Below are 26,187 nucleotides of genomic sequence, written 5' to 3'. Positions count from 1 at the left end.
GATGAGACAGACTCCTCTCCCTTTCTGTGGGTTCTAGCCTGTCAGGTTTCCTGCAGGGAGGCAGGTGATGGGCAAGCCTTGGGCACATCTACATTCCAGCTCTTGTCAAAAGTGGCAGTGGACAGGTAGGTTGGAAGCATGCCTGGAATCCCAGCATTGGGAGCAGGGGGATCTCGAGGTCAAGGCTAGACTGGGCTATATAGTGAGGCTATCTGCCCTAACTACCTTTTCTGCTGCTGCGATTCATCACTCTTACCAAGCATCTTAGAAGGAGAGGGTTTGTTTTGGTTGACAGGTTACAGTCCATCGCCGAGGGAAGAAGTTCAAGGCGGGAACCCAAGCAGGAACTGTGGAGAAACAGTGCTTACTGGCTTGCCCAGCTACCTTTCCTACACAGTTCAGGGCCATCTGCCTAGGGATGGCACCACCCGCAGTGGGCTGAGCCTCTCACATCCATTGAATCAAGAAAATGCAGAGACATGCCCACCGGCCAGTCTGATGGAGGTAATTCCTCAACTGAGAGCTCTTTCCCCAAGTGCCTCAACTTGACAACCACCAAGATCGGCCATCACACTATCTCAAGAGTCAATCAAACAGACAAAACAAAAAATGCTATCAGCACACAGACACACACATTCCCTTGACAGTGTGATAGAGCCAGGACCCTTCACCAGAGTCTGTGCCAGGCTGTTTGAACTTCCAGTGTCCAAAACTGTGAGCTAAATATACCTGGTTTCTTTACTACCTTCCCCTCCAAAAAAGTGACCTCAAATTCATCCACTGCAGAAAATGCTAATGTCTTATCTGTTTTGTTTTCCTTTGGGAGGAGTTAGGGATGGAATCCGAAGCCCTGAGCAAGCTGGGTAAGCACTTTATCACTGGTTCACACCCCCAGATCCTCACTAGTGGCTTCTAGGCAAGTGCTCTATCATTGAGTCACACCGCTGGGTCCTCGCTGGTGTAAATTCTAGATAATCCATCTGCTCCTGAGCCACAGCCCAGTCCCTCACTGGGGATTCTAGGCAGGGGCTCTACTACTGAGTCACACCCCAGCCCCTCACTGGGGGATTCTAGGCAGGTGCTCTACCACTGAGCCACACCCCAGCCCTCACTGGGGGACTCTAGTCAGGCCCAGTACTGGTAGTTACCTCCCAGCTTTTAGTATTTTTTAGAGCTAGGGTCTTACTAGTTGTTCAGGCTGGCCTTGAACTCCCTTAGTAGCTCTGAACTCATGTTCCTCCAGAGTAGCTGGAATTTCAGGCTTGCACCACCATGCCCGACTGCAGGACTTTTATAATACACAGCCCCCCTGTGAAGATCTCTTTCCCCTTTGCCCCCTGCCCACTTGACAACGGGGCCTGAGAACATGGAGAGTGAGTAAAGCATGGCACATGGCAGGAATATACACACCCCATCACCTGCTTTTGGTGTCCCTTAGGGTGAGATTGGCTCCTCTTCCCTCCCTTGGGTTTCTAGCTTGTCAGGTAGCCTGCTAGGGGAAGGTGGTCAGTCTGTGTAAAAAATCAGGGTGTGGAAGAATGTCATCATGGAGATAGCTTACATACACACATGGGAACACATATCCTAGTGAAAACGAGAGACAAGGACCTTCCTTCCATGTTTGTCTGCATGTGTATCAGCAAAGAGGGGTGAGGTTTGGGTCCTAAAGAACCCTCAGGCAGAGAGGCAGCCAGAGAGCCAGCCAGGTCCACGAATCCTAAGCATCCAGGCTATATGGTCTATCAAGGAAAGCGCAAAAGTTTCGCAGTCTTCTCAGTGTAAGAGAGGGGAGGGTGAAAAAGAGGAAGGAGGGCAGAGGCTAGACCCTGGGGCACTCAGCTCAGGTGGCTAGCAGGCTCAGGGTCCAGGGGCTTCAGAACATAGATGGCCCATGTAGGGCAGCAGAGCACTGACCAGAATAGCCATGAATATTAGACTGTCAAGGTGCAACTTGTCTGAGGCCATTGCAAGGCCACTACCCAATATTCATGCCAGATCAGGGGATGGCAGGTCAGGGGGTTGAAGAACAGGACTCAATTTTGGCCTCAAACTACAACCTTCTGTGCATTGGACTGTTCTAGCCCACAGGGCCCCTCATGCCTTGATCAGGCTGACCCTCTCCTTGCCACACCCTTGTCAGCACTGTCCCTGCACGCACAAGTGACTCCAGAAGGCAGCTGTAGTGGAGCTGTGGATCATCAAAGAGGGATCAACCTCTTGGCCACACCCTTGCTCATGTCAGGGTCCGACACTTGCCGCTGCCTGGATATCCACAAGGGGTCACCACTTTCTCCACCATCGTGAGATCCAGGGAGGGTCCTGTGGACAGGGGACGGGCTCCGGACGCGTCCTGACACGCACCGCAGTGGACCTAGGCCGTGGTCTGGAAGGAAGGGATGCTCGCTAGGGCTTGACGTCGTGGGCATCTCCAAGGGTGGGCAGGGATCTCTTGCAGGGGAGAGGAGCAGGTAGTCCATGGATGCTCATCATGGGTAGCCACGAGCATCCTTCACGCACTTGGGGGTGCGACGCGGCAGCCCCCCTGTCTGCACCCTGAGCTCCGTGACGCCCCATGACCGGAAGTGCCCCCCCGTGGGCGCGGGCAAGGCGGGGCCGGCGGGCGGCACTTCCGGTGCCCACGCGCCACCGCCTCCTCCGCCGTCGCGCAGCTCGCGGCCGTCACTTTGTGTAGTGCGGGGGGGTCCCCGGTGGTCACAGCCCCCCGCCCCCGAGTCCGTGTCTCGCTCCGGCTTGGTTGGGCCCCGGGCGCGCGCGCGGTGAGTGGGGCGCGCGGACGCGGCAGGTGCGCGCGGGCGGGACGCGCGCGCTGGGGCGGTGGCGGCGGCGAGCCTGGCCGTCCTGGATGCCCTGGCTCTGGAGGCCTTGGATGATCGTGGGGCGATCGCGGGGCTCCGCGGCCTGTGTTTGGAGGGGTCGGAGCTGCAGTTGCACGAGCTGGATCTTCCAGGCCCCTAAGTCCCCCAATACTGGCCTGGGCCTGCGCGTCACGTCACGGATGGCTTGACACTCCCCCCCGCCCCTCGCCCCCGCCCCCTGCCCCAGAGTCATAGACTCCAGCGTGGGAGGGGGCGGGCCGGAGACGACATACACTGCACCTTTGGAAGGTGCCAGCGCCGCCTCCTTCAGCTCAGGGGCGGGAGCTGGGCGGGGACCGCCCCCACTACCCGGAGACACCTTCCAAGGAGGGCTGTCACCACTCCTGCCCAGGCATGAGATGGATCCTAGGTAACCGCTCTAGAGGGAGGGAGAGGAGGAAAGCACCCTGTGTTGGAGCCCTAAAGCTGGCTTTGTGACATTGGGGGGCCGCGGTCCAGTTGGTCTCGTTTGCAAATGGAGGCTGACTGGGTTCCTGTCTGCTAAGTCTGTTGCCCCCGATGTGTGGGGGAACTCATCCCTCGGGTTGTTGGAATCTAGGGTGCCTCATGTGGACACAAGGAGGGAAAGAGGAGATGCAGGAACCATCGAGGATCAGCTCACCTGCTCAGCCTCAGTGGGTGGCACCGGCACTTTGTTTTGGTTCAGTAGCCCCTAGGGCCGGTCTTGGAGGGCTAGCTAGGAACCTGATCTGGGGGGTCGTGGATGGCTTCCGGGAGCAACCCTGGAGAGTAGGGGCTCCGGAAACTCGGCAGATGGTGAGGATTGTAGTGAACCGGGAAAGACATCCTGGACAAAAAGTCCTGAAGGGCCTTGAAGTCAGTGGGGGCCACTGAGCAGGAATGAAGGTCACTAGAAAGTGTGCACGCATGTGCACGAACACACAAATATGTGCCTTCACGTGGGTTCCTCTGGATTTGGGACTTCTGGAGTTCCTAACTTTTTAAACTTTACCATGTGCCTTTGCACACCCCCTTTTTATGGACAGGGCCCCACCCCATTCTGTATCTGCAGCACTATTGCCCTAAGGGTTGGAGTGTTTTTGCATGATGAAGCCATGAACTTGACTCTGCATTCTGATCTAGGATGGGAGGTCAAGGGGAAGTGAGGAGAAAGGCTTTCTAGTGACTGATTGACTGGAGGGGAGGGGGAGTGTTGGGGGGAAAATATCCAAGGAGGCGGGGCGCCCCTAGGGCCTGAGTTGTAAGAATATGAACTGACCTACCCCTGGTCAGACTGGTTTTCAGAACTTTGGTTCTGAACCCTGGGTCAGGGCACCTGGAGCATTGGCTTTTTCTTGGCTTCTGCCCTCTCTTCCCATGGACTGCTAACTTTGGAGGATTTGTTGTTGTTGTAGTTTTTTGTTTTTCGAGACAGAGTTTCTCTGTGTAGCCCTGGCTGTCCTGGAACTTGCTTTATAGACCAGGCTGGCCTCAAACTCACAAAGATTCGCCTGCCTCTGCCTCCCAAGTGCTGGGATTGAAAGTGTGCACCACCACCACCATTTGGTAACCTTAGAGGCTTTTGTTTTGTTTTGTTTTCCAAGACAGGGTTTCTTTGTGTAGTTTTGGTGCCTGTCTTGGATCTCGCTCTGTAGACCAGGCTGGCCTTGAACTCACAGATCTGCCTGGCCCTGTCTCCCAAGTGCTGGGATTAAAGGTGTGCACCACCACCACCTGGCTCTTAGAGGCTTTTAATCGTTTATTTCTCCTTGCTCTGGCCTAAGAAGAAGCAACTAAGTGAGGAAGCTTTTGCTTAGGCTCACAGTTTAAAGGTACAGACCATCATGATGGGAAAGACACAGCGGCCATTACTTGAGGCAGCTGGTCATATTGTATCCACAATCAGGAAGCAGAGTGATGGATGCTGGTGCTCAGCTTGCTGGCTCCTTTTTATTCAGTCCAAGACCCTAGCTCAGGGGATAGTGTCACCCACATTCAGAGAGGGTCTTCCTATCCCGATGAACCTAATCTAGAAACTCCCTTACAGACATCCCAGATGGGTCTCTCTTCTGTGGTTTGAGATCCTATCAAGTGTGCAACAGTGACCATCACCAGGCTAATGCATGGATTTGATTTTACCCACTGTCCTCTTTGGAGGCAGAGGCTCTCCACTGCTTCTGGGGTGGATTTTAGTTTGATGTACCCTTCCCTCAGTCAGTGGTTGGCCTGTTGTGGAGTGTGACAGTTGAGCCCTGACACCGATTTGAAAAAACAACAACGGAAAACAAACCGATGTCCATGTCATTAACTATAGATCTTCGGGCCATGTCTTCAGTAAGTACTGAAATGACTACTGTGTGTCTGGCATAGGGGTCCGGGGGAAGAAAACGCAGACTCTTCATCATCCTTCTGTTGAATACTCTTCAGTAAAGAAAATGTGGATGCTGCCTGGGAAGAGAAGTAGCCAAGATGGGCTGCCTCCTCCTCTCCTCCTCCACCACCTCCTGCTCCTCTACCTCCTCCTTCTCCTCTTTGTGTATAGTGTATGTACACAGTTTTGTGTGTGCTTCTGTGCACACTTATACACAAGTGTGCATGTGGATGACAGAGGTTGGTATAGTCACTTTCCACCATATTATTTGAGGCAGTGTCTCTCTGAACCTGAGCCTTACCAATTCTGGTTTCCTGGCCAGCACTGCCCAGGGTTTATAGATAGACAGAGCTGTACTTCAGCCTTTCTTCCCCCTGCCCTCTCCACAGCTGCTTGTGTGGCCGAGCACTTTGACTAACTGAATTGACTCCCCAGCCCCAGCTTTCTTCTTTTCTTGGATCCTTACAGACAACAGTCTGGCCTGAGGAAGTCTGAGTTAGTTCTGTGGGTGTCTGGGCTCAGCTTGAATCGATAGCCTGAGGCCTGAGTAAGCAAAGTTCTTCTCTAGTAGGTCTGAGGTGGGTGGTGGTTGGAAATCTCTCCCTGAGTGTTCTCGGTGACCCTGAGTGCTAGCCAGGATAGCACAAGGTGTGTGTGTGTGTGTGTGTGTGTGTGTGTGTGTGTGTGTGTGTGTGTTTACCCTTCAGGCATCTTCCAACACCAAAGAGCCCTGGAGGGCTCAGATGGTTCTCTTAGACCTAGTTTTGTGGCTTCAATCTTTGATGCCGTGTGCTTCGGAATCTAGTTTGAGACAGTGCTGGGGGTGGGGAGGACAGACAGTCACAACAGAGGGGACTATGGATGTCAGGAGTCCCAGCCCTTGGATTTGGGGGGTTGGCACTGGCAGGGATGCCCAGAGAGTTCTAGCTGCTAAAGAATGGGATTCGTTTTGCTTTGTTTTTGACTGCTCATTTGTTTACTTTCATAGTGTGTGGAGTGTGTCCATGTTTATGTGTGTGCAGGTGTGTATGGATGTATGTGGAGCCCAGAAGTCATGCTAGGTGTCTTCAATTGCTGTCCAACTTTTTGTTTTTGTTTTTTGAGGCAGGGCCCTTCACTGGAGCTCACTGAGTTGGCCACACTGGCTGGCCAGTGAGTCCCATGGAAGCTCCAGTCCCTGCCACCACAGTGCTGGGATCATAGGTGTGCACTGTCATGCCCAGCTTTTACATTCAGGGGAGCAAACTCGGGTTTTCATTCATGCAAAGCAAGCACATTATAGACTGAGCTACCTCCCCCGTACCAAAGTGTAGATTTTAATTAAAACCCTTTTTTAATTTTACGTGTGTAAGTGTTTTGCCTCCTTGTATGTCTTGTGTACTACCTGTATGTCTGGTGTCCACAGAGGTCAGCGAAAGGGCCTAGGATCCCTTGGAACTGGAGTTACAGATGATTTTGAGCTACCGTGTGGATTCTGAGAATTGAACCCAGGTCCTCTAGAAGAGCAGCCAGTGCTTCTAACTGCTGAGCCAGCTCTCCAGCCCCCAGAGCATAGGTTTGAAAGCAGACGTCTGAACAGAAAGGTGATGGGATTTAGGTGAGCCTGGCCCCAGCAGGGTGCTCAGGTGTGTCCCTGGGAATACCAGGCACAGTGTTCTGACTGTTCTCATGGCCCTGGGCATCTTTACCTGCCACAGTCTGGTTTTAAGCGTCCTGGGGCAATGCTGTCCCCTGAGGTGGCTCCAGTGTCTGGTGTGGCCTGGCATTTCAGGATCCTTTTGGAATCCAGCATGCTGGGGTGGCCTGCCTTGCTTTTGAAAATGTTCCCATTCAGATTTGAGATACTTCCAGTGCATGAATGACATGATGGCGGAAAGAGTCATAGGAATGAATTGGTGAAAACCACAGCTAACGGCACCCACTGCCAAGCCTGATATCAGGCCTGAGTTTGATCCCGGAGACCCAGTGGGGTGGAAAGAGAACTGACTCCTTCAAGTTGCTCCCAACCTCCACACATTTGCCACGACATGCACCTCTACTCCACAAATAAATACAATATAATAAAAAAGAAAACATAACTGCCCAGCCCTTGAGATTGACTGGGCTGGTTCCTTGTAGTCATAGGCTAGATTAGTAGCTGTAGGATCCCTGATGCCATTCCCTTCAGTCCGTGGCTCTAGGCTCCAGGCCAGGCACAGCTGGACTGAGTCTGTGGAATGGCTGGGGGAGTAGGACCCTGTGAGCCTCTGAGGTGTTGACATTTCAACCGTTCTTAGTCTCTGGCCCTTGCACTTGAAGGAGTGTCAGTCACCTGTGCTGGCCTAGTGATGAGCTGGACTCCGCCTCCCTGACCAGCTGAGATTTTTCACAACACCCCTGGAGTCAGATAAAGACAGGTAGCAGAGTGATGCCTGCTCATGGCCCTGTCTCTCCTTTGACTCACAGGAGGGGGTCCGAGAGCTGCTGACTGATGGGCACTCTCTCCTTTCCCCGAAGAGACAAAACAAAGACACTTTTCCAGCCCTGTGCCACACCCAGCCACCTACAGCCGCGTAGGTGCCAGTGATCTGACGGTGTGTGGGCCTGAACTGGCTCATGTGTGCGGAGGGCAGGGTAAGCTGCTTATGTTGGCTTTCTGTGTGGGACAGGCTACCCCTTGTAGGTTACAGTCACCCATCAGTAAACATGGATCGCTGGGGCTCTGTTGGCTGTACTCCATGCTTCTCCTGGTCCTTGAGGATCGATGGGTTGGCATGAGGGTGACTTACCCACGAACAGGTTGCTGCTCACACTAGACACATGGCTGCTGGTAGAGAGAGCAGCAGCTATGTCCCAGAGGATTGTGGGGAGGAGCCCTTTGGGGGGGGTCTCTCTGGGTAAACCACCTGTCAGTTGCACAGCCTGAGATAACAGACAGAACGTGGTCCTCCCTCAGCCCTTGTGGCCTCCCCTGTGAAGTGCCTCTGTGTTTCAGGCCACACGGAGGCTCTCTCCTAGGGATGATGGCTGCCCTTCAAACTACTCCAGAATCCCCAGCTACCCACCTGGAGCCTGCCGAAGATGGGTCGGAATGCGATGCGGACCCTGAAGAGGAGGATGAGGATGAGAAGGGGAGAGAGGAGGCAGAGGGGGAACAGGCAGAAGAGGTAGTGGTGGAAGAGGAGGAGTGGCCACACAGGTACAGGAGGTGGAGGTGGAGGCCAGCTCAGAGGACAGTGCCAATGCCAATGCCGATGCCGATGCCGATGCTGACAGTGTGGAGGAGGTGCCGGCAGAGGAGCAGAGTCTGAGCTTGGGGACCCAGGAGCAGCGTAGCAATGGTGGTGATGTGAAGTCGCCAGCTCTTCGAGGAGAAGGTAAGGACAAGGACCCCACTGCTGCTGGGGGATCATGGAGCTGAGACTGGACCTGGGTCTGAAGTATGGGAGTAGCCGAGAGCCCCATCCTGCTTGCCAGCCAGGTACCACTGGCCCTAAGCAAGCTTCCTCTCAGCCCTGCAGGCCTCCCGAGTGTCTCCTACTATTCAGGATGAAGACCCGGAGGAAGAGGAGGAAGAGGAAGACGACGAGCATTTCCTGACACAGGTGAGCAGCCCTCCGCATATGCACCGGTCAGCTGTGGTCTTAAGTCCTCTTTGTGTTGTGGCTCTAGCTCCCAGGCCCAGGGTTTATGTGGTTCTGTTTTCCCAGGTCTCTGTCCCTTCCCAGGCCATTATGTTGTTCTGAGTACTCGGGTTACCTCCCACTCAACTGTTCCTGGGCATGGCTGCCCCCATCCTACTCCCAAGTCAAGCTGGAGTCTTCTAGGATGACTATCCCCTGCCTAGGGTCTGTTTTTCTGCTGTTGGGTCAGATATCAGTACCCACACTCAGTTTAGTTGGTACCAGCTGTCCATCGCCAACCTGTTGTTGATGTGGCCAAGGTATTTGCTGGGACTGGTCTGTGTGACATCGGAGGGGCCATAGTTGCTAGGGCTTCTGCCCTCTCGGAGTTTGATGGATAAGAGATGGGTCCCTGTCACAGGTCGAGAGGCCTGAGAGACAGCAGTATTGTCTGGGCACCTGTGGACCCATCAATAATGGGGTGCTAGGCTGTGTGCCCACTATATGTTCTAACCTTATCTGGCATGGGTATTGGAGGCAGGGCGTCCCCTTAGCTTTTCTCCTGGGGCTCTATGTTCTTCAGGGGCTGGTGACTTTTGAAGATGTGGCTGTGTACTTCTCTTTGGAAGAGTGGGAGAGGCTGGATGTGGACCAGAGGGACCTCTACCGGGAAGTAATGCAGGAGAACTATGGGATCCTGGTCTCCTTGGGTAAGGAAGGACCCTGAGGCAGTATGCTGTGAGGGCTATGGGGGCTTAGCCGTCCAAGGGAGTGCTTCTTGAGCTCCTGGGTTTTGGAGCAGTCAGCCCATTTTTGCCTCTGGGTTCAGGGGTCCGAAGCAGGTGGAGACATGCTATGAAGCTGGTGGTCCACTCTGGCCTCTTAACTGCACAGCCCTAGAAACCTCTAGGTGGGAGGAGAAAGTGTGGGTATCCTGCAGGTGAGGATGTATGGGGTGGGGTATGGAAGGAGGAGAGCGGCCGTGGAAGGCAAGGCTTCCAGGAATGGACTTTAGGATCTCTCAGAGCAGAGGTCGTGGGGGAGGGCTGGTCCTGGAAGGGTAGAGAGCAGAGGACTTGAGTGTGGACAGAGATAGTCTGGGGCCCATTGGGACAGCCACCCATATACAGCTCTCTTTCCCTCTCTTGGGTAGGATACCCAATCCCCAAGCCAGATCTGATTTTCCACCTTGAACAAGGAGAAGAACCTTGGGTCCCAGACAGCCCCCATCCTGAGGAGGGAGACATTGTCACCGGCGTCTACACGGGTGAGTGAGAGACGAATCTTGAGGGGATTCTGCTAGCATGATTGCTCAGAGCTGTGTCCTGCTTGAGTCTTTACCAAGGCAAGCCCTCTGCAGACCTGTACCTGGTCCCTCTGCGTCCCTGATGATGCTAATGCTCACGTGTTGGGGTCCGGAGGTGCTGTGAGGGAGGCTGCTGTGTGCTGGTCCCCTGCTGTCACCTCCTGAGTCTTCACGGTCCTGCTTCACAGAGGTCCAGGGGATAGACCTTAAGTGAACCCTAAGTGGTTTTTGTTGTTCCCATCTTGGAATCTGTGAGGTTTTTTTGTTTTGTTTTCACTTTTCTATAACTGAGGGGACTTGTCAGGCTGGCACAGAAACCGACCAGACTGTCAGTGTGGCTTTCCACACACAGACTAACCAATGTATGGCTTCTCCACCCATTTGGCCATTTCTTCATAAGGTATCCCTCAGTCCGTCCACTCCCTCCAGAGCCATCCAGCTTGTGTTTTGAGTCAGGGTATTACTGCCATCCGAGGCTCACCAATTGAGTAGTCTGGCCGGCCAGTGAGCTCTCGGACCCTCCAGAGCTCCATCTCCGCCCCTCCAGTGAGTGTGCTGCCAGTTTTGTTTTGTTTTTCTATGTATGAGTCTGGGATTTAACTCAGGTCTTCAGATTCTGACCTGTGTGAGCGGTTAAAAGCTTCCGGGGGAGTTCTGAGGTGATGTGTCTGGAAAATGAAAATTTCCATACATTGGAATGTGGACTTCTCTGGGTGCCTCACACTGGCTCAGGCTCTGCCTGTTCAACTCCCCGAGCCCCACTTCATTCATATGGAGAATAAAGAGTCTGAACTAAACCCATAGATTCCAGCCTGAGCATGCTGGGCTCCTAGTCACATCGAATATGCCGTGGGGTCTGAGTCTCACTAGGACTTTGGAGTGATGGAGGCCCTTGCCTGGAGGTGTCCCTCTGGGGATTGGGGTGTTGTTAGCCAGGGTGGAACAGTGAACTGATCTGGAGTTATCATAGATGTATATTAAAATGAGAAGACAGCAACCCTCACTCTGGTGACATGCCTGTGAGCCCTCACAGCCGCTCAGTGAGGGGCAGTGAGACCTCTTCAGCCTCCTTTCAGACGAGCCCAGAGGTAATAGTGTTTCTTGAGGACCCAAGTGGGAGGTGTGTTCCATTCCTGGACACATTCAGAAAAACCACTTAGAAACAGGCTAACACTGGCCAGCCTCTTGAGTGTAGGTTCAAGATGTGCCCTCCTGTTCTATTCTCTCGAAGGGTCCTGGGAAAGAGTCTGGTCCTTTTCCGTACGCCACACGGCAGGTGCTGTGGGGCTGTGTACCTGGATGGGGTTTGGAATCTCTTTGAGAGGACCGGTTAACTAGGCCAGTGGCTCTGTGCCTTCTGTGACAAGCCGTGGTGTTGAGGCGGGTGGCCTGAGATGCCTCTCAGCCTGGCCCTGCCTGCAGACTATCAGTTGGTACGGGACCCATGAACATCTTTTAAAACATTTTATCTTAAGCCGGGGACTCAGGAAGCAAAGGCAGGGCAAATCTGTTTGGGTTTGATGCCAGCCAGAGCTACATAGTGAGGCCCTGTCTCAAGAAAAAAAAAAAATTCAGACAAGCAAACAACCCAAAACCCCTTTATGTGTGAGGTCAGAGGACAGCCTTGGGCATCAGTCCTCAGCTTCTACCTTGTTTGAGACAGGGTGCCTTTATTACCCAACACTGCATAGTCTCGCTAGATGGCTCGTGAGTTTTCAGGGATTCTTTTGTCCCTCATAGGGTCCTGGGTTTGACTCATGCTACTGTGTCTGGCTTTTCCTCGGCTCTAGGGATTTCAGCCCAGGTTGTCGTACCTGCGTGGCAAACACTTGACTCACTGACCTTTCTCCCCAGCCCCCCAGCGCGTGTCTTTGATGCCACATGACTGCCCGGAGGGGACTCAGATGGCAGGGGCAGGAGGAGCTCCGGTGTTGTGAAGCCCTCAGGTCCTCCTTCCGAGGGCAGCCAGGGGTCCAGTGAAGTCTGCCTCCCTTCTCAGTCTGCCTTGCCTTTCATTGTCTCTGCCCAGCAGTGGCAGCTGGGAACTGAGAGTGCTTGAGTCTGGCAGGACAGACACCAACTGTCCCAAGGCTGGCCATCTGGACTTCCAAATTAGTCTTGTAAGACAAGACACTAATTTCCTCTCCTCTGCCCCTTGCAAGTTCAGCTGTATGTGGTATGTGGGCTCCCGGCTGCATTCCTTCACGCAGGTGTTGCCATCTTCTATAAGATACTCAGAGTCCCACTTGCCCTTCAGCCTGTGCTCTAGGTATCCTAGCAACCCTGACCCCCACCTTCAACTCTTCGCTCCACAGTGTCCTTCTGACCCAGCTTACCCTTCTGACCCAGCCTCTATCCCAGGGTCCTGGGTCCTTATGAACACACCACGTGGTTCTGGAGAGATCCCTGCCCCTGGCTCAGCCCTGTTTCCTGCCTCCAGTCTGTACAGAAGCAGAGAACACACTGGAGAAGGCATGCCCCGAGTGGCTGCTGCCCTGGCTTTCGGCGTCTGCATGAGCTTGGCTTTGCTCTGAGACAGGTCCTTCCTGCTTCCTCCCCTAACACTTGATCTTTCGGCAAACTCCAGAAGCTGTGCTGGCCAGAGCAGTACCTGGCCCTGCGGGGGGTGATCCCCACTCCCTCTGCTGCAGTCTCCACCCCTTCCCTTTCTTGGTATGTGTGGACAGGTGTGCATGGAGGCCAGAAGTCAACACAGGAGCTGTCCCCTTGTTGAGACTTGGTTTCTCACTGCAATCTGGGGCTTGATGATTAGGCTGGCTGGCCAGCAAGTCCCAGGAGTCCTTCCAACTCTGCTTTCCCTATTCTTGGATTACAAGCACGCACTATCACATCAGGCTTCTCACATGGGTGCTGGGAATGGAACTCAGGTGTTTGTACTTATGTGGCAAGTGCTAACCAAGCCACCTTCCCGGCCCCTTTTCTGAAAGTGAAGGACAGAAAGGAAACACAACACCGAGAACTGAACCAGCTTAAACTCTGACGTTTAACAGATGGCGATGTAGTTTGAGAGGCCCTGAGAATCCAGTAAGCAGGCATAGCCGGGGGGTCTGGAGCCCCAAGTGATCTCAAAGCGCACACTGCCAGCACTCGGACAGTTGCATCCATCAGGGGACATACAGCAGCTGTCAGTCACCTAGTGGTTCAGCCGTGCAGAGATGAGCACAGGATAGGGAGAGTGACGAGGGGAGAGGTCTCTCAGCCAGGGGCAGTGCATGCACACTCCTAGCAGGCAGGGGCTGGCACAGCTGTGAACAACTGGGGACCTTTGAGGGTCTCTGGGTGGAGTTTCACTTAGCCATGTCCTGGAGGGAACCTGGGTAGTACAGTCCTCTAGTCCTAGCCAGGGCACAAGGGGCCGAGCCCTGTCGTTCCCTGGGTCCCTGGACCTAGTGCAGGTATGAGAAGTAAGGGAACATCTGGCAGAGAGGCTGGCTTCTTAGCATCTGGAGCAAAGGGGCTGATGGGTATTTAAGCGCTGGAGGCTCTGATGGGGTGAGGGAATGCTTACTCCTCCTAAATCCCTGTGACAAAGGCAGGCCTTGGCTCCTCTTAATACTCGGGCCTTGGTGTTGAATCCATACATCACCCATGAAGACATCAAGGCCAAAGAGTTGCTGGTCTTTTAGAGGCCATTCACCAGCAATGGGGGCAGCCCAGTGCCCATCCCAGGAGAAGGGCCGCCTGTTTCCAGACCTGTTAGCATGGACAGAGCTTGGCTTAGAGGACAGATGCCAGTGTAGAAGCTGGCTACTTTCCCAGGCTGCAGTTCAGACACCTCCCTGGAAGCCCTCAGCCAGAATGCCAACATCCATAGACTTGGCACTTCCTTTTGGTATGCCTCCTCCCTTGGGGGGCTGTCCCCAATAAGGGAAGGGACTCTGAGCTCATCTTCAGTTTTGTGTCTAGGTGGAGGAGATGATGGGGAGCATGAAGACAGGTACAGATACTACTTGGGGACCTCTGTGCCTGCCATGCCTTGTCAGGATCCCTGGCTCTCTGCAACTGCTGACAGGCTCCCTCCAAGTCCGCCAGTCTTGGAGGGGACTGGCCTGCTCAGGTCTCTGGAGTAAAGGATCCTGGTTAAAGGGCCCAGCTTGGCCCATGCAGCCCTTGGGGAATCCAGCAGATTGGGGACATCAGCCATGGGAGCTCCCCTAGGGTGGAGCGCAGTGGAATAAGCTAGTTTTGAGCTTATAAATTCCCAGTATTATGCTTCAAAGGGACAAACCTCTAGGACTCACACCAACAGCCACTATGATAAAGAGTGACATTTGTAGAAATGGGAACTGGTGACAGCCCGCCCGGCCCTGAGGGTTTTAAATTACTACCTCGGCCCTCAGAATCCTTTGTTCATGCTCCCCCTCCACCAGCTCCTCTCATCTTTCCCTGTGGTGAGCAGGAAACCTGTTTCACCAGAGTCCGGGTGTCTCCAGCTCAGGACATGGGTTGTATAGATGTCCCTGTGGCAATGCTGTATAATTTGGCTAGACAGTTGGCCTTGAGTCCCTGCCTCTTCCTGGAGGCCTACTTAATCCCCCTTCACCCACGGTCAGACCTCTGCAGCAAACGTTAGGTGCAAGGCAGCCCCGGTCCCGACTCCTGTGAGTCCTGTGAGTCTGGGTCTGGCCCTCAGGGTCACCTGTTGAATTGCTGCCCCTCCCAATGCCTTCTAGCTGTTAAGGAACACACCACACCCTCCAGGTGTGAGTGTCAATACTCACAACAGGCCTGACTGAGACTAACAGAGACTTCAGCTCTGGGTCAAGTCCGCCAGTGGAGTGGCTATCCCCCGAGACGGCACACTCCACAGCTATGCCCTCTAAACTTGGAGCAAACACCTTGAAGCAGGGAATGAGGAACCAAAGCTGGTCTCCCTTGGGGTTCTCTCCCGGAAGCCCAGCGATGTTGAGGTCTCACCTTGGGATGGAGCCAGCTGACTTCTCCAGGGCTGCAGGGGTTGGTTCTTCCCCGTGCATCGGTGGTGGCTTCCATCACGTCCCTGAGCTTAGCGCAGGCCTTGTGCTTGCTGAGCAGTGGTCATGCCGGCTCCAGAGATAGCAGTGAGATCCCCCAGGCCTCTTTCAGGATTGTCCGCCCTACAGAGCTTCGTGTGGTAGAGTCAGGTGCAGGGGCTAGTCCGTTAAGACAGCAGACGGTCCTGCTGGTCCCAGACTCTGGGCCAGTGCCAGCCTACTCTCTCAGCTCCTGGCAGAACTAGACCCTGGAGAGTCACAGGCTGGCTCAGAGGTCCAGGGGATTGTATTTGTTCTTCAGCATCAGCTGCCCCTGACTTACGGGGCTCTAGTTAAAAACCACTTAAGCCTCTCACCAGAGCCTCAGGAATGTCTTGCTGGTTGTCAGCCAGCTTCTCCCTGCCCCAGTGCTGCTCCGGCCTTCCCAGGTTTGGAAAGTTCTAGCTGAACAAAGAAGGGCATCCAGCCAGCAACAAGGCCTCTTTCTGACACTTCTTGTCACTCTGGTGGCCATGCTGGCAGCTGGAGGTAAACTCAGCTTAAGCAAATTTTCCATCTAAAACTTCTAAATTATACATTTACTAGAATCGTGGGAAACTTATTAGTGTTACAGAGTAAGCAAAAATAAAGATTTTCTTGTCTTTTTGTATGAACAGCAGCATGTTAGGCCCTCACAGTTCTCTCTGGCTTCATGTATGTGGCACTATGCTGTACCCCCTGTGAACTGACATCTCATATGCAGAACTAGGGATGATAGGGTGCAGGACTTGACATGCGAAGCCAGCACTGGTTTTTGAGACTTTCTGATCCATATCCTGGCTTCTGTGGTCCAGGCTCTCCCAGATGTAGATGTAATTCTGAACGGTTTTATTAACCGTTAAAAGCCCCACAGGTCAGAGAGCAGTAGCTAAGAGCTCAGACCGCCTTCTTACCACCCGCTGCTGCTGCCTTCCTTCCCCTGAGAAAGAGACCTACTTCCCGTGTCTGTCTTTTTTTTTTTTTTTTTGAACTTTTCTGCGTGCTTTGCGCTTTCTAACTCACTTGTAGCCAGGCTGGCTGAACTCACAGAGATCCGCCTGCTCTGCCTCTGAGTGCTGGGATAAAGCGTGCCCCCACCCCCAAGTGTCTGTCTTTTTATTGACTTTCTGTTCTGCCTTCTCATTCGTTGTAAATGCAACCACATGACCTCCTCGTCATTGCCTGTCTATACAGACCTCCAGGTCTCTTATGGTTGGTATTGAGATTAAAGGCGTGTCTCCATGCTGGCTGTATTTTTGAACACACAGACATCTGCCTGTCATGTGATTGGGATTAAGGGCATGTGCTACCACTGCCAGACTTATGCTAAGTGGCTTGCTATCAGCTCTGACCCCAAGGCAACTTTATTTAGTAACATACAAATAAAATCACATTTCAGCACAAATAAAATACCACCATACCCAGACCCTGGCTTCTGTGGTCCACTGGCAGTCTAAATGGGCCAGACCTTTGCCCTCAGAATCAAGTAGGGGGGGAGCTCAGCCCTTCCAGCTGCTGAGAGCTAAGGTGGGCATGATGAATAAGAGAGGCACATGGGCCGGGCGGTGGTGGCGAGCCTAATCCAGCACTGGAGGCAGAGCCAGGCGGATCTCTGTGAGTTCGAGGCAGACTGGGCTACAAGTGAGTTCAGGAAGGGCAAAGCTACACAGAGAAACCCTGTCTCGAAAAAAAAAAAAAAAAAAAAAAGAGAGAGCACATGGATGCCCTGAACACCTGGGAGCACTGTGGCCCAGGCAGTGTCCCCATGTCTCCTGGGTGTATCATGGTGGCACTGTCTACACACTCATTTCCTGAACAAGGAGGCCCTACAGACTTGATTCCAGAGCCCACACAATCCCCAGGATGGGCAGAAGAATGAGTCGGGGTGCATCTCAGTGGAAGGGGTCAGTTTCAGAAAGTCCCAGGGGTGCTCACAGTACACAAACAGTCTCAGCTGGCCTGGAGTTTCCCAAATGCAGAGTACAGGAAAGTGAAGCCGGGGATGACCTCACAGTGGAAAAGGAAGTCAGGACCCCACGGGCTCAGCTCCTGGGGCCTCTTAAAAGTGAGAGCTCACAGGCTCTTCCCTGGCTAGCCGGTCCTATTTCTGCTAACTAGAGTAGAAGAGAACTCCCTGGCCACTGGTACAGGCAAGGAGAGGGAGAAATGCTGAGGAGTAGACTTCACAGAGGCGGGTCCTCCAGGCAGAGCACATGGCTGGATGTGCCACGCTGGGTCCCTGGGGACTGCAGCGCCCTGGGTTCTCACCCAGTGCCCTTTTCTGTGCACAAGAACCTGTTGATACACTACCCACCATGCGGTCTCCCGTCCTCCACAGAGTGGCAAGTCCTAGAGACCCTGGCTTTCTTGACCAGGTGTGTATGTTGGGCCTCCATGAAGTCCTTGACAGTGGCTTTCTTGCCTTGGAGCTGGCCAGTATTGGCTACGGCATGCACCACCTCACACTTGACCAAAGCAGGTCTGTCCCAAGCATTTTAGGGCAATTTCCTTGCCAAGCTCCTGTCCCATCATCCTCTTGTCTTTTCACCTTCAGGAGCCTGGTTCTGGAACGATGACATAGAGGACCATGAAGAGGAAGATGATGAGGACTTCCTTGCTGAGATGGCAGAGGAAGAGAACGAGCCCCCAGGGCTCTGGTCTGCTGCCTATGGTGTGGGGGACGTGCCTGGGACTTGGGGCCCTGACGACTCAGATTCGGCTCAGACTCCAGAGGGTTGGCTCCCCAACCCAGGCAGCCTCGGGATCCTGGCCGAGGAGGTTGAAGCTAAACATTTTCTGTCTGGCCGGGAGCCCGGGGAGAACTTTCTGGCTCCCTGGGCGTTTCCCGCAGTGGCTGTTCCTATCGGACACCCGGAGACCACTTGCGATGTGTGCGGCAAAGTGTTCCCGCACCGTTCGCGCCTGGCCAAGCACCAGCGTTACCACGCGGCCGTCAAGCCCTTCGGCTGCGAGGAGTGTGGCAAGGGCTTTGTGTACCGTTCGCACCTGGCCATCCACCAGCGCACTCACACCGGCGAGAAGCCCTTCCCGTGCCCGGACTGCGGCAAACGCTTCGTCTACAAGTCGCACTTGGTCACACACCGGCGCATCCACACGGGCGAGCGGCCCTACCGCTGCGTCTTCTGCGGTGCGGGCTTCGGGCGGCGCTCCTACTTGGTGACCCACCAGCGCACGCACACGGGCGAGAGGCCCTACCCGTGCCTCCACTGCGGCCGGAGCTTCAGCCAGAGCTCCGCGCTCGCCCGCCACCAGGCTGTGCACACCGCGGACCGTCCTCACTGCTGCCCGGACTGCGGCCAGGCTTTCCGCCTGCGCGCTGACTTCCAGCGGCACCGGCGCGGCGGCTGCACGGAACCCAGCAGCGGCGATGGCACGGGGATGGCCCCCCACGAGATGGAGATGGCAGTCGCGTCTGTAGCCACGGCGGAGCCGGGGGAACTGGAGGCCAGGCCCGAGGAGATCGAAGAGCCCGTGCCTGGGGTGGCAGATGGAGACACCGAGGCTGAAGCCAGAGAGGACGAGGAGGTGGTAGCTGCGGCGGCAGAGGCGACTGTCCCCGACGGCAAGAAGGACCCTGAGCCAGACAGACGGTTCCGTGAGATGGGCAATGGCCTGAGCGGGGGCGAAGGGCCTTCCTCGCACCCGCTCGGCTTCCATTTCCCCATGCACCCCAAGTCTTGGCTGCATCCGGACGGGTTCCCCATACTAGGGTTCCCCGAGTTCTCTGAACGGCTGCAGGCTGATGGGCGCCATCTCTCCGCCCCGCTGGGCGCCCCGCTGACTCTGGAGGGCGCGGGGTTGGCTTGTGACCCGTTTCGCAGCGCGGGCTCCGGCGTCGGGGCGGATGGTGGCCTGCGAGCGTTCGCGCCCGCCGTCGGGTCGCTGCTGGCGGAGCCGGCGCCCGCCGCGCTGGCGGAGGAGGAGAGCCCGTGGATCTGCTCCGACTGCGGCAAGACGTTCGGGCGGCGCGCGGCGCTGGCCAAGCACCAGCGCTACCACGCGGGCGAACGGCCGCACCGCTGCGCCGACTGCGGCAAAAGCTTCGTCTACGGCTCGCACCTGGCGCGCCACCGGCGCACGCACACGGGCGAGCGGCCCTTCCCGTGCCCGGAGTGCGGCGCTCGCTTCGCCCGCGGCTCGCACCTTGCGGCGCACGTGCGCGGCCACACGGGCGAGAAGCCGTTCGTGTGCGGCGTGTGCGGTGCGGGCTTCAGCCGGCGCGCCCACCTCACGGCGCACGGGCGGGCGCACACGGGCGAGCGGCCCTACGCCTGCGGCGAGTGCGGCCGGCGCTTCGGGCAGAGCGCGGCGCTGACGCGGCACCAGTGGGCGCACGCCGAGGAGAAGCCGCACCGCTGCCCCGACTGCGGCAAGGGCTTCGGCCACAGCTCGGACTTCAAGCGGCACCGCCGCACGCACACCGGCGAGAAGCCGTTCCGCTGCGCCGACTGCGGCCGCGGCTTCGCGCAGCGCTCCAACCTCGCCAAGCACCGGCGCGGCCACACCGGCGAGCGGCCCTTCCCCTGCCCAGAGTGCGGCAAGCGGTTCTCTCAGCGGTCGGTGCTCGTGACTCACCAGCGCACGCATACCGGGGAGCGGCCGTACGCATGCGCCAACTGCGGCCGGCGCTTCTCGCAGAGCTCGCACCTGCTCACTCACATGAAGACGCACCGCGGGCAGGCGGGCGCGCAGGCGCAGAACACCGCCGCTAAGGCCCCGGCACCCGCCAAGGCAACGCCGCCGCCGCCGCCGCTACCGGGCTCGGGCTCCGGGTCCGGAACGCTGCTCGAGTTCGCCGGCGGAACCAGCTTCGGCTCTGATCCCGCCGCGTTCGCTGGGCCCTCGGGCGCCTACGAGGAGAGCGTCCTGTGAGGCCTGGTCGAAGCGCGCGGCGCTTCCCCGCTCCTCGGCGGGCTGAGGATTCCCAAGTTTGGGTGCCCCTGGGCTTCATCGCCCCGAGCTTCAGATCTCGCGCTTGGGCGCGCACGGGCCGCCACCCTGATCGAGAGTGCCCCATCCCTGGATCTGTGCTTCAGGGATAGCGGGCAAGGCCAATTCGTCCATCACGGATTCCGATTCAGGGATTCAGGTGGTCCGTAGAGCCCAGCTTAGGAGTCTGTCACCCGGCTTTCTGGCAGCGAAGGGAAGCTTTTAGCATCGGGAGAGGGCAAGAGAGATCATCTGGCTGCTCTCTTCCGCATCTGGGTTTCTGGGTGGGTTTGGCTTCTTCCTATTCTCCCTAGGAGATTCGGGGATCGTCTTCCGGTCACTTGAGTGTGTCCAGTAAGTTTTAAGAACATGGTTTGCTGCAGGAGCCTCACTAGAATCGGGGGAGGGGGACGGAGGTGCGAACAGGTAAAGCTTTTGTTCTGTCGACTGTGGGTATTTATTTTCATCTTTTGTATGGCGGGAAGACTGTGGGGAGGAGTTAAAAAAGCAAGATACCAAATGGGTAGCCAGGTTGCAGATGTTGGCTAGGTCCCCGTGGAGTTGGAAGCCTTATTCTTTGAAAATCCTTACTCCAACCCCTAAACACGGGTCTGCCGAGCACTGGCTACAAGGTGGGTTTTGGTATTGGTATCCCCTCCAAGCTTGTTGGTTCTCTAGTGGCTGCAAGTGGCACACATGGACGTCTTTGGAGTGCCTCCTGTGGGCTCCTCCAGACCTAGTCTCCAGACTAGTTCCCTAGCAGCGCCCTCCGCTGCAGCAGGTGGCTGCGGAGCCCCGTGCTCAGCCTTTCACAACCTTGGGGTGGGTCCAGGAACCTTCCCCCTCAGCTTTTAATAAGGGCCCTACATCCTCTGCAAGCCTCTTAACTCTGCTTCTGTAATAATCACCCTGCGGTACAAGCTGGTAGTGTTTCTGCCACAGCTGGGCCCGTGGCTTACAGAGGGATTGGTGGCTTACACAGTGGTTGTCCACTTAAGGCATCACATGGACCTGAGCTCACAGCGCCCTTGCACAGCCTGGACTGTTGGCATCTGGGGTGTGGCTCATGCAAGCCCCTCCCACCCTCCCTGAATACTGGGCCAGAGTGACTGGGAGCTAAAGAAGTGAGATTTCCACCCACCCTGCATTCCCTTTTAGACCTAGATCCTTTGTTGTAGTGTAGATATGCCTTTGGGCCCAAGAGCTAACATGCAGGCTGCTAGGTGCTGGGTGGGTAGTCCATGGGTGGGAGAAGAGCTGGGGTGGTGATGGTCAGAACTTAGCCTGGCCAGGTGAGGTGGAGTGGGAAGGCATGGGTCCTGATTGCTCAGCAGTGGCCCCTCTGTCCCATTTTTAAATGCTCTTCCCATGTCTGCTGGGACATGAACTTCAGAAAAAGCCAGGGCAGGGTGGGCTGGGAGGGCACCATCCCCATCCCTCCTAGTCCCCAGCGGTTTCCACCCTGCCCCTCTGGTGTGGGTAGGAGGACCCAGCTTCAATAAAGATGGAGAAACAAGCTTTGGGACTGGACTCTGCTTTTGCCCCACCATAGTGTCCCTCAGGGATGCTCACTCTGCAAGGCTCATCTCCTTTCTGACTTCTGAGAAACCAGAATTCTTGCATGGCATATCATGAATTTGCCCTGTGCCCACCAAGTCTTGTTGAGACCCCTCACACTGCCATAAATTGGAACAACACACGTGGGACATGACTGGGATTAATTTGGCTAACTTTTCCAGGTTTAAAGAGAGGATCTGGTCTCCTTTCTCAAAGTGTAGACCCGCCTTGGCCTTTTCTCAAGGACCCCAGTGCTATGAGGTTCACCTACCCCAAATCCACAAAGCCATGACCACCCCAAGAGTTCCTACACAACTCCCCTTAAGCTGGCTTTTCTTATTCAATCTCTGTGATAGGATCTTTTCCCAATGGATTTGAAAAATATGCAGATATGATTTGAGGCATCAGAATAATGGAAACTAGTATCTTCATAAAACAAGCAGGCTGGGCAGGGGATGTAGCTCAGTTGGTACCTTGCTTGCCCAGTAGAACTCCACAAACCAGACATGGTGGAACAATCTTGTCATGTCTGCATTTAGGAGGTGGAGACAGGAGGATCATGAGTTCAGGATCATTTTCAGCTCCATGAGCTTGAGGCCAGCCTAGGCTACATAGAGACTACCTCAAACAAACAAACAAACAAACAAACAGACAAACAAGCAAAAAATACCCCAGACTCTTAGGAGGCAGATGCTTCATAAGACATAAAGATGAATAACCACTCAGTTCTTAGTCTCCCGAGAAAGGCCAAGCAATTCCTTGATAAAGCTCACCACTGATTGTGCAGCTGGGGTTTTTATGTTGTGGGGGAGAGAATTCCCAATGCTATAATTGCCAAAATAAAGGGGAGGGGTGGAGCTCCAGTGACCTGTGAAATGTGACCAACCAAAGGTGACATTTGGAGGATCATTATGCCTGGACATTCTCTCACTCTACCTACCTCTACATTTTTCTCTCGTCCCTGTTTTCTCAGCCTTTCTATGTATTTTTCTACTTGATCTCTTTAGACACTGCTCTCTCTCTCTCTCTCTCTCTCTCTCTCTCTCTCTCTCTCTCTCCTTCCCTCCATCCCTCCCTCCAATTGGCTGCTTATATAATAAAGTGGTTTTAGATTTTAAGTTATATCAAAGTTTTATCTTCCTTGTTCATGATTTTCCCCACATTTTAAGTTAGATATGAATTGTAAAGCCTCCAACAGTATGAAAACATGTTCGTCTTCATCTCCCTGACAACACTCATCCCATCCAATACCCGGGTTCCTGTTCATATGCATGTGTCTATATGGAAATGGTTCAGAATAAGAATATACTGTTCAGCAACTTGCTTTTTTCCCATGTACCATGTACCATGTAGAGGTGTGCATGGTGACATATGCCTATATCATAATACTTGGGAGGCAGGTAGGCAGGTCTCACATTCTAAGTTCCAGAGTGAAATGGGATATTTTGTGAATTGTCTAAAAAACAAAACAAAAACCAACCAACCAACCACCACCACCACCACCACCAAAACCCCAGGAGGCTGGAGAGATGGCTCAGCAGTTAAGAGCACTGTCTGCTCTTCCAGAGGACCTGCATCACATTCTAGCAACCACATGGCAGCTCACAACTGTCTGCAACTCCTTCCGGCTCTGCAGGAATAGAGAATGTATATGGTGCACGGACAGAGCACCCAGGCACATAAATAAAAGCAACAGAACTACTTATGAGAATTTGCTTCATTCATATTCCTATCTAATTTCCCCATTCCAGATACAGTTTTCAACAACTTCACGTTAGAAAGTGTGTCTCATCCTCCCCCCCCCCCCAGACAGGGTTTCTCTGTGTAGTTTTGGTTCCTGTCCTGGATCTCGCTCTTGTAGACCAGGCTGGCCTCACAGAGATCCATCTGCCTCTGCCTCCCGAGTGCTGTGATTAAAGGCATGCGTCACCACCGTCCGGCTGTTTTTTGTTGTTTTTAATATGTGGGGCTGGATAGACAGCTCTGTAGTTAAGAGCACTGGTTACTCTTCTAGAGGAACCAAGTTCAGTTCTCAGCACCCACATGGCTCACAATCATCTGTAACTCTGGTTTTAGGCGATCTGACCACTCTTCTGACCTCTGAGGGCTCCTGCATACATGGTTCAGACACAAAAATTTAAAAATTGCATATGTATATGAATATATTTGCATGTATGCATATGTGTATGTAGGCCTGAGGCTGATGTTAGGTATTTCCCTAAGTTACTCTCCACCTTATTTTTTGAGACAGGGTCTCTCACTAGAGCTCACCAATTTGCTGGCAGGCTAGTGAACTCCAGGGATCCTGTCTTACCAGCCCTAGGAGGTACTGGGGAACAAACTCAGATTCATGTTTGCATGGCAAGCACTTCATCAACTGAGCTATTGCCCAAGAACCTTGAATATGTTTCTCTAAAAGGCTGACTAGAAAGGAACGGCCTTTGTAAGACTCCAGTTCAGGTTCTTTAGTGCCTGTCTGTTATCATACACTCTTTCCTAAAGTGCTTCACCTGCTCAGCAATCCTGCGTCCACACTGTTAATGCATCTATGCCATCTCCAGCTTCAGGTGGTGGCAACAAGCCTACACTGGTTAGCCCATAATTTTCACAAGCATCATAAACTTAAAATCCAACAGAGGGGGCTGGGGAGATGCTCAGTTGTTAACAGAGCAGAGAACTCAAGTTCAATGCCTAGCAATCACATGGTAGTTAACAACCGTGTGTGACTCTGGTTCCAAGGGACCTAAAAATCTGCTTTCCATAGGCTTCTGTCCATGTTGTGCACATACATACACTCAAGTGTGCACACACATACAAATAAAATGAACTTTTTAAAAGATCCAATGGATGGATTTTTTTACTTTCATGTGTGTTTCCATGTTTGCAGTCACACATTTGGGTTAATGTGCATGTGTAATCCAGAAACTGATGTCTGGGATCATCTGTGATTGCTCTCCCACATTGTTCACTGAGGCAGGGTCTCTCAATCAAACCCAGAGCGCTCTAAAACTATTCTGGCTAGCCAACCTGCTGTGGATCTCATCTCGGCCTTACAGGTGGACCACCACATGCTCTTTGCATTTATATGGGTTCTGAGGACCTGAACTCTGTTCTACTTGAAGGGCAAGTGGTTTAGACACTGAGATCTCTCTTCTACCCAATTTATTTTTCATAGTTATCTTTGTGGTGAGAGAAATTTCCTTGTACATTTCATTTTGTTTAAGTAGCGGCATTCTATAAAGCTTGCCATAATTATTTTTTTTTGGGGGGGGGCCGGTCATGACTTCCTGGCTAGAGTTGGATCACAATTGGGTAGAGTGAGAGATGACAGGAACAAAGGAAGGGCAAATCCAAGGCTCAAACGCCATGGTCCAGGTGGTAGCATATCTTCGCATTTCTTTAAATGTGAACTGTGGGTTGAGGAGATGGCTGGGTCAGTGAAGCGTCTCAAGCAGGAGGACCTGGGCGCTAATCTCTGAAATCCATGTAAAAAGCTGGGCATGGAAGCCAGGCGATGGTGGCGCACGCCTTTAATCCCAGCACTTGGGAAGCAGAGGCAGGCGGATCTCAGTGAGTTTGAGGCCAGCCTGGTCTACAAAGCTAGTTCCAGGACACCCAGGAATGTTACACAGAAAAACCCTGTTTTGAAAAACAAAAACAAAACAAAAAGGCTGGGCATGATACATGCCTGTAACCCATCATGGGGGTGTGAGTAGAGACAGGTGGATCCCTGAAGCTCACTGGCCAGCCAATTAGACACACATCTATGAGCTTCAGGTCCAGTGAGCCCTTGTCTCAGAAAATAAAGTAATGATGGAGAGACACCAAGTATCCACCTTGGACCTCCACATGCACACAGCACTACACACACACAAATGTGTATTGTGTCAAGTTATGCTACAACTGTGGGAAACTGTGCATGTGGCTATCTACTCCAGGCTGGCCGGAACCTCTTGCCCTGCCTCCATCTTCCAAGTGCTGGAATTACAGGCACACACCACCATGCCTTGCTGTAGACACCACCTCAACAAATATACTACCAACTTTTTGTTCCAATACCAAACTAAACCACCTACCAGACTTCAAATTTTTGTTATATAGCATACTCAGAATTATACAAGGACATAGGGAGTGGGGGATGCTGAGCGACAAAATAGGAGATTTATGATGAGTCTTATATATAAATAATGTGGTATTCTGTACAATGGATAAATTGTTCAAAAGTTATGGGCTACCAGGATAATTATCTGAAAGTAAGCAAAATTAGATCCTTACATCACATCACACATTGCCAAATGTAAACAGTGATCTATGTGCAAGTTTGTACTCCAAACGAAACTTATTGTATTAGAAAATGGAAGCAGAGCTGATGTCTATTTCCAAAAGTTAATTTCATAAGTCAAGCTGGTCATGGTGGCTCATATCTGTACTCCCACACTTGGAAGATTAAGGCAGAAGGATGACAATGAGTTCAAGGCCTGTCAGGGCTACAACGCAACAATTTTATCTCAAAACAAACAATAAAACAAGGCCTCAGTTGGCCAAGTGCCTG

At 53.6% G+C, this 26,187-nt stretch overlaps 1 protein-coding gene across 1 annotated transcript; it reads left to right on the top strand.

Annotated features, from left to right (window-relative positions):
* Positions 1-2,607: 2,607 nt before the first annotated feature.
* On the top strand, positions 2,608-21,595 carry Znf316 (zinc finger protein 316). The gene is given in 9 exon segments (XM_028890288.2): positions 2,608-2,777; positions 4,885-5,171; positions 7,654-7,821; positions 8,183-8,372; positions 8,375-8,564; positions 8,701-8,792; positions 9,394-9,520; positions 9,964-10,077; positions 17,683-21,595. Coding segments are annotated over 6 exon segments (3,027 nt in total). The 5' UTR covers positions 2,608-2,777; positions 4,885-5,171; positions 7,654-7,821; positions 8,183-8,207; the 3' UTR covers positions 20,022-21,595.
* Positions 21,596-26,187: the final 4,592 nt, after the last annotated feature.

This window comes from Peromyscus leucopus, chromosome 23 (assembly GCF_004664715.2).
Source record: "Peromyscus leucopus breed LL Stock chromosome 23, UCI_PerLeu_2.1, whole genome shotgun sequence".
In the NCBI taxonomy this organism is placed as follows: domain Eukaryota; kingdom Metazoa; phylum Chordata; class Mammalia; order Rodentia; family Cricetidae; genus Peromyscus; species Peromyscus leucopus.
Note: the sequence above shows the minus strand (reverse complement) of the source record. Positions and strands in the feature narration are given on the sequence as shown.